This window comes from Bombina bombina, chromosome 5 (assembly GCF_027579735.1).
Source record: "Bombina bombina isolate aBomBom1 chromosome 5, aBomBom1.pri, whole genome shotgun sequence".
Classification (NCBI taxonomy): Eukaryota; Metazoa; Chordata; class Amphibia; order Anura; family Bombinatoridae; genus Bombina; species Bombina bombina.
In genome coordinates, this window is record NC_069503.1 from 309,701,245 (window position 1) to 309,714,512 (window position 13,268).

Here is a 13,268-nt window from a genome sequence, read left to right on the forward strand (position 1 = left end):
CCTGTCAAACCGTACGTTTTAGTGTAGCCTTCTTTGGGGCCTCCTCTTCCCCGTCACCACTTTCTGTCGGAGTACCGCAAGGCTCTGTCCTCGGTCCCCTTCTCTTCTCAATCTACACGTCATCACTAGGTTCCCTAATAAAGTCCCACGCTTTACAATATCATTTGTATGCGGACGACACCCAAATCTACTTCTCTGCACCAGACCTATCTCCTTCCTTGCTAACCCGTGTCACTGTCTTTCTCACATCTCTAACTGGATGTCCTCTCACTACCTCAAGCTAAATCTCTCCAAAACTGAGCTCCTTATTTTCCCCCCTTCCTCAAAACTCTTAACCCCCAATCTCTCTATAACTGTCGACAACTCCATCATTACCCCCTACCCCGCACGCGCGATGTCTCGGGGTCACATTTGACTCAGATCTTTCTTTCACTCCTCACACTCAGTCCTTGGCTAAAGCCTGCCGCTTCCACCTTAAAAACATCTCTAAAATTAGACACTTCCTTACACAAGACACAACTAAGATTTTAATCCACTCTCTCATTCTTTCCCGCCTTGATTACTGCAACTCTGTCCTCTCTGGTCTCCCCACCTGCCGCCTAGCTCCTTTACAATCCATAATGAATGCCTCTGCCAGACTCATCTTCCTTACACGTCGCTCTTCATCTGCTGCACCTCTCTGCCAATCCCTTCACTGGCTTCCTCTTGCCTCTAGGATCAAACACAAAATTCTTATTCTGACATACAAAGCCCTTAACTGCACTGCTCCCCCCTACATCTCAGACCTTGTCTCTAGATATTCTCCCTTCCGTCCCCTTCGCTCTGCTCATGACCTCCTACTCTCCTCTCGTCACCTCATCACACTCCCATTTACAGGATTTCTCCAGACTGGCTCCCATCTTGTGGAACTCTCTGCCTCGCTCCACAAGATTCTCTTCTAGTTTTAAAAGCTTCAAGTGCTCCCTAAAGACTCTACTGTTCAGGGATGCATACAACCTACACTAACCTTTCCTAATACCAGTTCCTCTCCTCATTGCTATCCCCTGAACCCCCTTAGCATGTAAGCCTAAGAGTCCAGCTGTTTGTAGATCACCTTCTTAAGAGCTGACTACAACAGTGCACCTCTTGGCAGGGCCCTCTACCCATTTGATCCCTATAATTGTTTTGTTGTACTCCCCTTTAGTATATAGCGCTGCGGAATCTGTTGGCGCTCTACAAATAACCGATAATAAATAAATAAAAAGGTTTTGTTTCTTATTGCTATCTCTTCTGCTCAGAGAGTCTCGGAACTCTCGACTTTGCAGTGTGATTCACATTACCTTATCTTTTATGTTGATAAGGAGGTTCTTCGTACTAAGTTGGGTTTTCTTCCTAAAGTGGTTTCGGATGGAAATATTAATCAGGATATTGTTGTTCCTTCTCTATGTCCCAATCCTCCTGCTCGTAAGCAACGTTTGTTGCACAACTTGGACGTTGTGCGTATTATAAAATTCTATCTAAAGGCGACTTAGGATTTTCGCCAGTTCTTTGCCCTGTTTGTTTGTTTCTCTGGTTAGAGTAAAGGTCAGGAAGCTACTGCTGCTTCTTTCTCTCTGGTTGAGAAGTATTATTCGTTTTGCTGATGAGACTGCTGGTCAGCAGCCTCCTGAGAGAATTACAGCTCATTCCTCGAGGGCTGGCTCCGCTTCTTGGGCTTTCAAAAATAAAGCTTCTGTGGAACAGATTTGCAAGGCTGCAACTTGGTCCTCTCTGCATACTTTTTCCAAATTTGATACTTTTGCCTCGGCTGAGGCCTCTTTTGGGAGAAATGTTCTTAAAGTGGTGGTGCCTTCTGTTTAGGTCTGCCTGTCTTGTTCTCCCTCCCTAGTCATGTGTGTCCTCTAACTTGGGTATTGGTTCCCACTAGTAATTGATGACGTTGTGGACTCTCCATATCTTAGGAAAGAAAAATTATGCTTACCTGATAAATTTCTTTCTTTCCGGATATGGAGAGTCCACGACCCCTCCCTTAAATTTATGTCAGTTATTTTTTACTAAACCTCAGGCACCTCTACACCTTTGTTTTATTCCTTTTTCCATTTCCCTTCGGTCGAATGACTGGGGATGTATGGGTAGGGGAGTGACACTTAACAGCATGGCTGTGGTGCTCTTTGCCGCCTCCTTCTGGCCAGCAATGATATTCCCACTAGTAATTGATGATGTTGTGGACTCCTCCATATCCGGAAAGAAAGAAATTTATCAGGTAAACACAAATTTTGCTTTTTAAAGAGCTGTGACACATATTTAATAATAATATTTTTAAGTTTTGGTCAGTTATGTATGAGAGCATACACATGACTAGTTAAAGTGAAAGTCAACCATAGCGTTTTTGAAACGCTTTGGTTGACTTGAAACAAATAAAGGGCACTTTCATTCATGAAGTGTAAGATACTTCATGCCGAAAGTGCCTTTATTTGTTTCAACCGTTCGCCGTTCTTAGCTGCTACAGCAGCCCAGGGCAAAAAAAATATTTTGCTAAGAGGTGACATGGGCGCCAAACCGGATTTACTGCACGGCTATTGGCTTAGCAAAAAATATTGTGTCTCTTAGCAAAAACATTTTTTGGCCGTGGGCTGCCAAGAACGTCTGAGACGAATAAAGGCACTTTCTGCATAAAGTATCTTATACTTCATAAATGAAAGTGCCCTTTATTTGTTTCAACAGTCAACCCTAGCGTTTCAAAAATGATATCGTTGACTTTCACTTTAATAAAAAATCAAAAACAATTCCTGTCTGAATTTCAGAATAGAAAATAAATCCTTTTAATATTTACATTTCATAATAAAACCATAAACCCAACTGTAAAAGTCGTATAATCTTAGAGCCTCATGGACACTGGTTAAGATGTTTACAAACAACTGTCAGTGTAAATTATTTTCACTGCATATTTATCTGTTCAAAAATGAACTGTGCATCTCTGTATGTTTTGGGCATTCTAGTGTATAACCTCTGTTACATTAAAAGGACATACTACTCAATTCTAAATCACTTGATAGTAATGCAGCAAAGCTTACAAGAAAATATCACCTGAGCATCTCTATGTAAAAAGGATGCTATTTTACCTTCAAAATTTCTTCAGCTCACAAGAGTAAGTGCTGTGTAAACGGCTATTCTTCAGCTGCTGTCCAGCTACAAGTTTGTAAAAAAAAAAAAAAAAAAAAATAGCCATTCAGCATCAGCATTGCTGTGATCTTATGAGATTTCATTGAAATTTCATGAGATTTCAAAGAACTTAAACGAAATAGGAAAATAACATGACTGTGACTGCACATGACAGATGCACCCTCCCTAGCTTGTCCTGGGACATGCATTCTGACTGGCTGCTTAAAGTCTCTTTACAGTGGGGTGTGAAATTTGAGGTAAAATATCTTCCTTTTTTACATAGAGATGTTCAGGTGATAACTTCAAGTCAGTTTTTTACAGCTATGCTGCATCAGTTTGAAGTGCTTTAACATTTGGGTACCAAGTCCCTTTTAATGCACAATAAAATAACCCCAAAAACCTGCTTTGAGGGGGACTTCAACTTGTGAAGTTGCTCAGCAGTGTGCTCCATCATTCTGGATATTTTATTATAGAATTAAGAAATAGGAAAACAATTGCCAACCTTGTTTGTCCATCCCTGTGTTGACGATAAAGAGCTATGTGTGTTTTTTTTTTTTTTAACTCTTACCATTATATCTGTGTTAAATATAAAAACCAATCTATCCAATCCAATTTATAAAAAATATAATTCAGTGCTGTTTCAGCCCATAGCATTTTACTTATTTAGAACAGCCAGTGGTACTTTTACATAGCTACATTTTACCCTAAAAAAGATTTTCTTAAATTTTTATGATTTACACAGAGCATAAAAAAACTGAACATAAAAAATACCTTTCCAATTTGCTTCTTTTTATCTAATTTTGCTTTATTCTTTCGGTATCCTTTGTTGAAGAACATACCTAGGTAGGCTCTGGAGCAGCATTGCAGTACTAGAGAGAGCTTCTGATTGGTGGCTGCACAAATATACATCTTGTCCTTAGCTCACCTGATTTTGTTCAGCTAGTTACCAGTTGTGCATTGTTGCTCCTTCATCAAAGGAATGAAGAAAATTGGAAGGCTTGTTTTAAAATGTATGCTCTATCTGAATCGTGAAATAAACTTGGGGTTTAATGTTCCTTTTTAAGCTAAATTTGAACAATGTCTAGCTGTAGTCAATCTGTTGTCTCAAATGTTAATAATAATATTTCCTAAACATAAGATATTGTTTAGTGATTGATCTTAAGATGGTGGTTCATTCTCAAGACATCAGTATTGAAATAATTGGTCAGCCATTGACTGTCCTATTTCCCAGAATAATTAAAAGGAACTTTCCTTTTTATTTATTTTGATGTCCTCATTTGCAATATTAATTATTTTTTGTTTTGAAAGTATATGTGGCACAGAACAAGCCACACCCATAGGGCTATCATTCTTTCATCAAACACTGCAGCTGTGTTGTTTTTGGGAGTTGAGCTTTTATGTTTTCACATTAGCTAATGTGACAACCCTTTAGCTACCATTTGTGTTTTGTATTTCTTTGTCTTGGTTTTTTTTTTTTTGTTGGTTAATTAGTGTTGTATTGAGCAAAGCATACAACATTCTTACTTTTAACCCCTTGACCAAAAAATTTACGTATATATCTGCTGGTGCGATGGGAGATGTGAATGGGGCAGCACAGCGGCGAAGGGGGGAGGCAGTGGGAGTGATGGGCGTGGCCCTACACTGCAGAAAATTGAAGTTTGGAAGGAAGAGGGAGGGTTGGGACACTGTACTACAGAAAAAGTATGGATTGTAGGGGGCACCACTGCACTACAGAAAATAATAATAATAATAAAAAAAATAGAAATATCATATAAACTAGTTACTGGCAGACCGCTGGCAGTACCTAAAATGGCCACCACTATCTGTTTGGGGGTATCAGGGAAGTGGGCGGGCTTAAGAGGGTTCCCTACACTGCAGAAAGAAAAAAAAAAATAATAATAAAAAACTAAAAAAAAAATCAAAAAAAAATCCTAGACTACATACTGGCAGACTGTCTGCCAGTACATAAGAAGTGTGTGGAGAGGGGTTGGGTAAAAGAGCTGTTTAGGAGGGATCAGGAAGCTGCAAGGTGGGAGGGTAATCGCTGCATTACAATACTATTACCCTTAATAAATCCCTTCCCTGATGAGAATTTTAAAACTGTGGTGCGCAGCTGCAATTAGTGGCCTTCTAATTAACAAAAATCAATGGCAAAGCCATGTATGTTTTCTGTTTCTGAACATAGGGGACCCTAGAGAAGCTTTTACATCTATTTGTGTTATGACTTCACAAGCGGTATGTAAATAATTTTAGCGAGAAACACAACATTTTTGGGGTTTGGTGAAACGGTTGCATTAAATATAACAAAATGGGTCTAGATAAAAACATTGGGCTGTCATCTTTAAAGAAATATATTGTTTTGATAGGCAAATACTAAAACCAAGGCTCTATTTCTGTCTAAATGGAGTGATGGCAAAAATGCTAAAAATACTCTGGTATTTTGGGCGTTTTTTTCTGAAATTCCATGTAGCGCAGGGGTTAATGCAGCATATGTACACTTTGGTGATATGTAGAGAAACATTTAGAAAATGTATACCTAGTCATAAAAGGTATATGTTTAAAGGGATATGAAACACAATTTTTTTCTTTCATGATTCAGATAGAGCAGGCAATTTTTAAGCAACCTTCTAATTTACTCCTATTATACTGTAAATTTTTCTTCGTTCTCTTGGTATCAATTTGAAAAAGCAGGAATATAAGCTTAGGAGCCAGCCCATTGTTTTTGTTTCAGCACCTGGGTAGCATTTGCTGATTGTTGGCTTAATATAGCCACCTATCAGCAAGCGCTACCAAGGGGTGCTAAACTAAAAATGATAAAGATACCAAGAGAACTAAGATTTGATAATATGACTAAACTAGAAAGTTGCTTCAAATTGCATACTGTATCTGAATCATTAAATAAAAAAATTGGATTTCATATCCCTTTTAAATTTATACCTTCAAACTGCTAGACATTTTATTTAATAAGATAGTATACCTTTTTAAAGAGATGAACAATATCAAATGTACAGCATCTAATGTAAGAGTTTTTATTTTTGCTTATGATAGTTGTGCCCTTCAAAGCGTAGAGCCAGTGATCTTTGATGTATCGCACGCTGTAAGAAAGTCATTTATTATTAACTGTATCTGAAAGTTTGACCTTTGCTTCAAATTAAGGGTTTATAATTCATTGCATGCTGACTAACTGTGGGCATTAACTTTAAACATGTTATTTATTTCAGACACCTAGCTGCTGGGGTGAAGAAGGCACAGAAAGGAAAAACAGTCATCAGCGTTCTGCATCCTGGTGTAGTGCTGATCAGCTCAAAGAGGTATTTTACAGCTCAGTACTAATCCTATAATATAAAAGGCCAAGTGTGTTTGTCCGAAGCTGTCATGCGCAGTAGAGACTGCAGGAGGACAAACACACCTGGCCTTCAACAGACTGATCTGCAGTGGCATTTGAGGTCGACCGGGCGTGACAGGGCCGGGTGTGGTGCGTGCGGGGCCGGGTGTGACGTGGGCGGTGCTGGTCGGGGCCGTGCGGCCGTAAAAGAGAGAGAGAGAGCAAAAGAGAGAGGGAGAGAACGAGCAAAAGAGAGGGGGGGAGAGCGAGCAAAAGAGAGGGGGAGAGAGAGCAAAAGAGAGGGGGGGAGAGAGAGAGCAAAAGAGAGGGGGGGGGAGAGAGAGAGCAAAAGAGAGGGGGGAGAGAGAGAGCAAAAGAGAGGGGGGAGAGAGTGAGTGCAAAAGAGAGGGGGGAGAGAGTGAGTGCAAAAGAGAGGGGGGAGAGAGTGAGAGCAAAAGAGAGGGGGGAGAGAGTGAGAGCAAAAGAGAGGGGGGAGAGAGTGAGAGCAAAAGAGAGGGGGGATAGAGAGAGAGCAAGGGGTGGAACCGCTGTACTGCAAAAAATGGCCTGTGTACACGGGCTTTAGGACTAGTTATCTATAAAATGCCAATCATTTTAATGCATAACTAAGATGGCTTCTTTCACTTATAGTTTTTGTCTTCTTTTTTTATAATTTGGAGATGGCAATTTATATTTTTTGAAAACCTTGTTGTTTTATCACCAGGTTTATTAATAAATTATACTTCTTTAAAAAAATTTTTAGAGCAGTGCTTCCCTTATGTGCATTGCAGTTTTGATTTTAAAATAAAAACAATAATTTGAAAAGGTGTACCTTTTCTTAATATATTTATCTGATGATTTGCATTACATATGTTTAAATGTTTTGTGATAGACTTGTAAAGTCTAGCGCAATTGTAGGAATCTATCATTCTTTGGTGCAACAGTTGATCAAACATGATTGTGTTAAGCCTGGTTCAATATCTACTTGTATATGTGCTGAGATTTTATTTTTAATGAGTCCTTATTACAGTTCTATGAAAATTTGGATACATTAATCTCATTATGAACTAAACATGCTACCATTTATTTGGACCATGGAACATCATTTAGCAGTGTCATGGCTAGAAATTAAGGCATGTTTATTAATGTACTTGTGTAACATGCATAGTTAATATATGCTGGGATTTACTGCTGATATTTTTTTCTTTCCATAAGGCAGGGAGAGTCCATGACTTCATTCCATACTGTTGGGAAATACAACACCTGACCACCAGGAGGAGGCAAAGACACCTCAACCAAAGGCTTAAATATCCCTTCCACATCCCCTATCCCCCCCCCCCCCCAGTCATTCTTTGCCTTTCGTCACTAGAGGAGGATGGCAGAGAAGTGTCGGAAGATTTGGATAGTCCTTAATGGGCATGTTCCCTTCACGAGAGGACTGGAGTTTTAAGTAATCATATAAACCTCTCAGTGATAGTATTGATAAGTTAGTCTGGAGATGCAGGGAAAGTTTTTATGCGAAGCCATCCAGACTGTCTAACAACTCCTGAGCAATCAGTGTTAACGAGTTATACCGCTTTCTTTCTTTCATGTAAGTGGCAAGAGTCCGTGAGCTAGTGACGTATGGGATATACATTCCTACCTGGAGGGGGCGAAGTTTCCCAAACCTCAAATGCCTATAAATACACCTCCCACCTCACTCATACTTCAGTTTTACAAACTTTGCCTTTGTTCGAGGATGGTTAATTAAGTTGTGCTTGATTTCTTCTGTGAAAGGCGCTTCTAAGCATTTTGAAGCCCAGTGTTTGAGGGATGTGAAGGGAGTATTTGCCTAATGATGCCATGTTTTCACCTATGGGAAATCTATTCTAAGGCTCTCTGTAAATTCGGTTGTGGGGATTCATCTGCCACCTCCCTTTACAGATCGACACTATACTCCTCTACCATTACATCTGCTGATATGTTTCAGTACTGGTTTGGCTGTCTGCTATATGTGGGTGGGTGGGTGTCTTCAGTTAAGTATATATTATTTTTTAAGACACTCTAAGCTGTGTTTGACACTTTATATTTCTCTTGTAAGGTGTATCCAGTCCACGGATTCATCCTTTACTTGTGGGATATTCTCCTTCCTAACAGGAAGTGGCAAAGAGAGCACACAGCAGAGCTGTCCATATAGTTCCCCCTCTAGCTCCACCCCCCAGTCATTCTCTTTGCCGACTCTAAGCAATAGGGTCCCTCTCGGAAGGGTAAAGTGAATGTGGTGTTAGATTTGTAGTTTTTTTGTTCTACAAGCAAAAGTTTGTTTTTTTAAATGGTACCGGTGTGTACTATTTACTCTCCAGCAGAAAAGAGATGAAGATTTCTGCAGAGAGGAAAATGATTTTAGCATGTTGTAACTAAAATCCACTGCTGTTCCCACACAGGACTGAGGAGTACAAGAAAACTTCAGTTGGGGGGAACGGTTTGCAGGTTAGGCTGCAATAAGGTATGTTCAGTCATTTATTTCTAGACAAGACTGATAATGCTAGAAAAGGACTGATAAGATCCCCATGAGGGAAGGGTAAGCTTTATTCAGAGACTAAGTATGGAATTACAAGCTTACATAACAGGGCTAATTTATGCTGGTTGACACTATTTTATGGCAAGTTGACACTTTTTTATGGCAAACGGTTTTTACTAATAAAGATCGTTTTTTGAGACACTTTGAAGGTCCCTTTGGGTTTCTTTCAGGGGTTGTTACCCACATGGCTGATATTATAACTCTTAGGAGTGTTTCTTTAGGCCTCACAGCACCGGAGTAAGGTGGGAGGGGCCTAATTTTGCGCCTCCGATGCACAGTTAGATTGACTAGATCTTCAGGCTGTTTTCACATGGAGGCTTCTGCTACAGTTTGAGGACCCATAAGAAGCTTTTTCCCCATAAATCTGACTTCTAAGGGAAGGTAGGGCCAAGGTGCTAAAGTTGTTTTAACCGGTCTGTTAGCTTACTATTGATCCGGTTTGGGCATTAAGGGGTTAATCGCTTCTATTGCTAGTTGTGCAATCTTACCAATACTTTAGGTACATACTGTGAAAATTTCAAAAAGTTTGGTGCATTTTTCACTGATTTGGAAAATTGTTTGCTCTTTTTATTTCTTAAAGACACAGTAACGTTTTTTTGCAAAGTGTGTTTTTGCTTGATTAAAGTGATTTCTAAGCCTGTTTGTCTTACTACTAGTCTGTTAAACATGTCTGTTACCAAGGAAAATCCTTGTTCAATGTGTTTAGAAGCCATGGTGGAACCCCCTCTTAAAATGTGTCCCACTTGTATTGATATGTCTATAATGTGGCCCAAGATGATTCTCAGACGGAAGGTAATGAGGTTAGCCCGTTTACCTCTCCCCAAGTGTCATAACCAGTTACGCCCACTCAAGCGACGCCTAGCACCTCTAGCGCGTCTAACTCTTTTACCTTACAAGACTTGGCGGCAGTTATGGTTAATACCCTCTCAGTATTTTTATCTAAGCTGCCCGTGTTACCTGCAAAGCGTCACAGATTTGTTTTAAGAACAGATTATGAGCATTCTGACGCTTTAGTAGCCGTATCCGATATACACTCACAACGCTCTGAAATGGGGGCGAGGGATGTGCTGTCTGAAGGAGAAATTTCCGATTCGGGAAAGGTTGCTCCTTAGACAGACTCAGATACGTTGGCTTTTAAATTTAAACTAGAACACCTGCGCTTATTGCTCAGGGAGGTATTAGTTACTCTGGATGACTGTGACCCTTTGGTGGTTCCAGAGAAATTGTGTAAAATGGACAAGTACCTAGAAGTTCCTGTTTACACTGATGTGTTCCCGGTCCCTAAGAGGATTACGGATATAGTAACTAGGGAGTGGAATAGACCAGGTATTCCGTTTTTTTCCCCCTCCTGTTTTTAAGAAAATGTTCCCCATATCTGACACCACGCGGGACTCGTGGCAGATGGTCCCTAAGGTAAAGGGGGCTGTTTCTTCACTTTCTAAACGCACAACCATACCAATTGAGGACAGTTGTGCTTTTAAAGACCCTATTGATATAAAATTAGAGGGTTTACTTAATAAAATTTTTGTTCATCAAGGTTTTCTTCTCCAACTTATAGAGTGCATTGTTCCTGTAACTATTGCAGCTGCTTTCTGGTTTGAGGCGCTGGAAGATGCGCTAAATGGCTAAAGTCCTGGTCGGCCGATGTGTCGTCAAACTACTGAACATCCCTTTCAAAGGAAAGACCCTTTTCGGGCCTGAATTGAAAGAGATTATCTCAGAAATCACTGGGGGAAAAGGCCATGCTCTCCCTCAGGACAAGTCCTTTAAGACAAAGAACAAACAAAATCATTTTCGTTCCTTTCGAAATTTCAGGAGCGGTCTCGCTTCATCCTCCCCTGCTGCAAAGCAAGAGGGTAACACTTCACAACCCAGGGAAGCCTGGAAACCTTACCAGGGCTGGAACAAGGGTAAACAGGTCAAGAAGCCTGCAGCTGCCTCCAAGACAGCATAAAGGGGTAGCCCCCGATCCGGGACCGGATCTAGTGGGGGGCAGACTCTCTCTCTTTGCTCAGGCCTGGGCAAGAGACGTACACGATCCTTGGGCCTTAGAGATTGTATCCCAGGGATATCTTCTAGAATTCAAGGACTCCCCTCCAAGGGGAAGGTTCCACATTTCTCGTCTGTCTACAGACCAGACAAAGAAAGAGGCGTTCTTACGCTGCATAGAAGACCTACATACAATGGGAGTGATCCACCCAGTTCGAATTGTGGAACAAGGGCTGGGTTTTTACTCAAACCTGTTTGTGGTTCCCAAAAAAGAAGGAACTTTCAGACCAATCCTGGATCTCAAAATTCTAAACAAGTTCCTCATTCAAGATGGAGACCATTCGGACAATCTTACCAATGATCCAGGAGGGTCAATATATGACTACCGTGGATCTAAAGGATGCGTATCTGCACATTCCTATCCACAAAGATCATCACCAGTTTCTCAGGTTCGCCTTTCTGGACAAGCATTATCAGTTTGTGGCTCTTCCTTTCGGGTTGGCCACTGCTCCCAGAATTTTCACAAAGGTGCTAGGGTCCCTTCTGGCGGTACTAAGACCGCGGGGCATAGCAGTGGCGCCTTATCTAGACGACATCTTAATTCAGGCGTCGACTTTCCAAAGAGCCAAGTCTCACACGGAAATTGTAGTGGCCTTTCTGAGGTCTCACGGGTGGAAGGTGAACATCAAAAAGAGTTCTCTCTCCCCCCTCACAAGAGTTCCCTTCCTGGGAACCCTAATAGACTCGGTAGAAATGAAAATATTTCTGACGGAGGTCAGAAAGTTAAAACTCTTAACTACTTGCCGAGCTCTTCATTCTATTCCTCGGCCATCTGTAGCTAAGTGCATGGAGACAATCGGACTAATGGTAGCGGCAATGGACATAGTCCCTTTTGCACGGATATACCTCAGACCACTGCAACTATGAATGCTCAAACAGTAGAATGGGGATTATGCAGATTTGTCTCCTCAAATACAGTTGGACCAGGGGACCAGAGATTCTCTTCTCTGGTGGTTGTCTCAGGATCACCTGTCTCAGGGAATGTGTTTCCGCAGACCAGAGTGGATCATCGTAACGACTGACGCCAGTCTGTTGGGCTGGGGTGCTGTCTGGGACTCCCTGAAAGCTCAGGGCTTATGGTCTTGGGAAGAAGCTCTTCTCCCGATAAACATTCTGGAACTGAGGGCGATATTCAACGCTCTTCAGGCATGGCCTCAGCTAGCTGCGGCCAAATTCATCAGATTTCAGTCGTACAACATCACAACTGTAGCTTACATCAACCATCAAGGGGTAACAAGGAGTCCCCTAGCAATGATGGAAGTATCCAAAATAATCAGGTGGGCGGAGGATCACTCTTGCCACCTCTCAGCAATTCACATCCCAGGAGTAGACAACTGGGAAGCGGATTTTCTAAGTCGTCAGACTTTTCATCCGGGGGAGTGGGAACTCCCCCCCCTTAGGTATTTGCCCAGCTGACTCAGCTATGGGGCACTCCAATTGGATCTGATGGCGTCCTGTCAGAATGCCAAACTTCCTCTTTATGGGTCTAGGTCCCGGGATCCCCAGGCGGTGTTGATAGATGCTCTAGCAGCGCCTTGGCCCTTCAATCTGGCCTATGTGTTTCCACCTTTCCTCTCCTTCCTCGTCTGGTTGCCAGAATCAAGCAGGAGAGGGCGTCGGTATGCAGACCTAGTGGACATGTCATCCGTTCCACCATGGACTCTGCCAATGAGGCAGGACCTTCTACTTCAAGGTCCTTTCAAACATCCAAATCTAATTTCTCTGGGTCGGACTGCTTGGAGATTGAACGCCTAATTCTATCTAAGCGTGATTTCTCTGTGTCGGTTATCGATACCCTGATTCAGGCTAGAAAGCCTGTCACCAGGAAAATTTACCATAAGAATTGGTGAAAATATCTTTGTTGGTGCGAATCCAAGGGTTACTCATGGAGTAAGATTAGGATTCCCAGGATATTGTCCTTTCTCCAAGATGGATTGGAGAAAGGATTATCAGCTAGTTCCTTAAAAGTACAGATATCTGCTTTTTCTATTCTTTTACACAAACGTCTGGCAGAGGTACCAGACGTTCAAGCGTTTAGTCAGGCTTTAGTCAGAATCAAGCCTGTTTATAGACCTGTGGCTCCGCCATGGAGTCTGAATTTAGTTCTTTCAGTTCTGCAAGGGGTTCCGTTTGAACCTTTACATTCCATAGATATTAAGCTTTTATCTTGGAAAGTTTTGTTTTTGGTAGCTA

At 41.5% G+C, this 13,268-nt stretch overlaps 1 protein-coding gene across 1 annotated transcript in view; it reads left to right on the forward strand.

The window, feature by feature from the left end:
* The window catches only part of GLCCI1 (glucocorticoid induced 1), a 474,455-nt gene that overhangs the window by 101,728 nt on the left and 359,459 nt on the right, over window positions 1-13,268 (forward strand). The window contains exon 3 of the mRNA XM_053714094.1: window positions 6,363-6,452. Coding sequence (XP_053570069.1) covers window positions 6,363-6,452 — 90 coding nt within the window. The remainder of the gene's footprint in view (window positions 1-6,362; window positions 6,453-13,268) is intronic.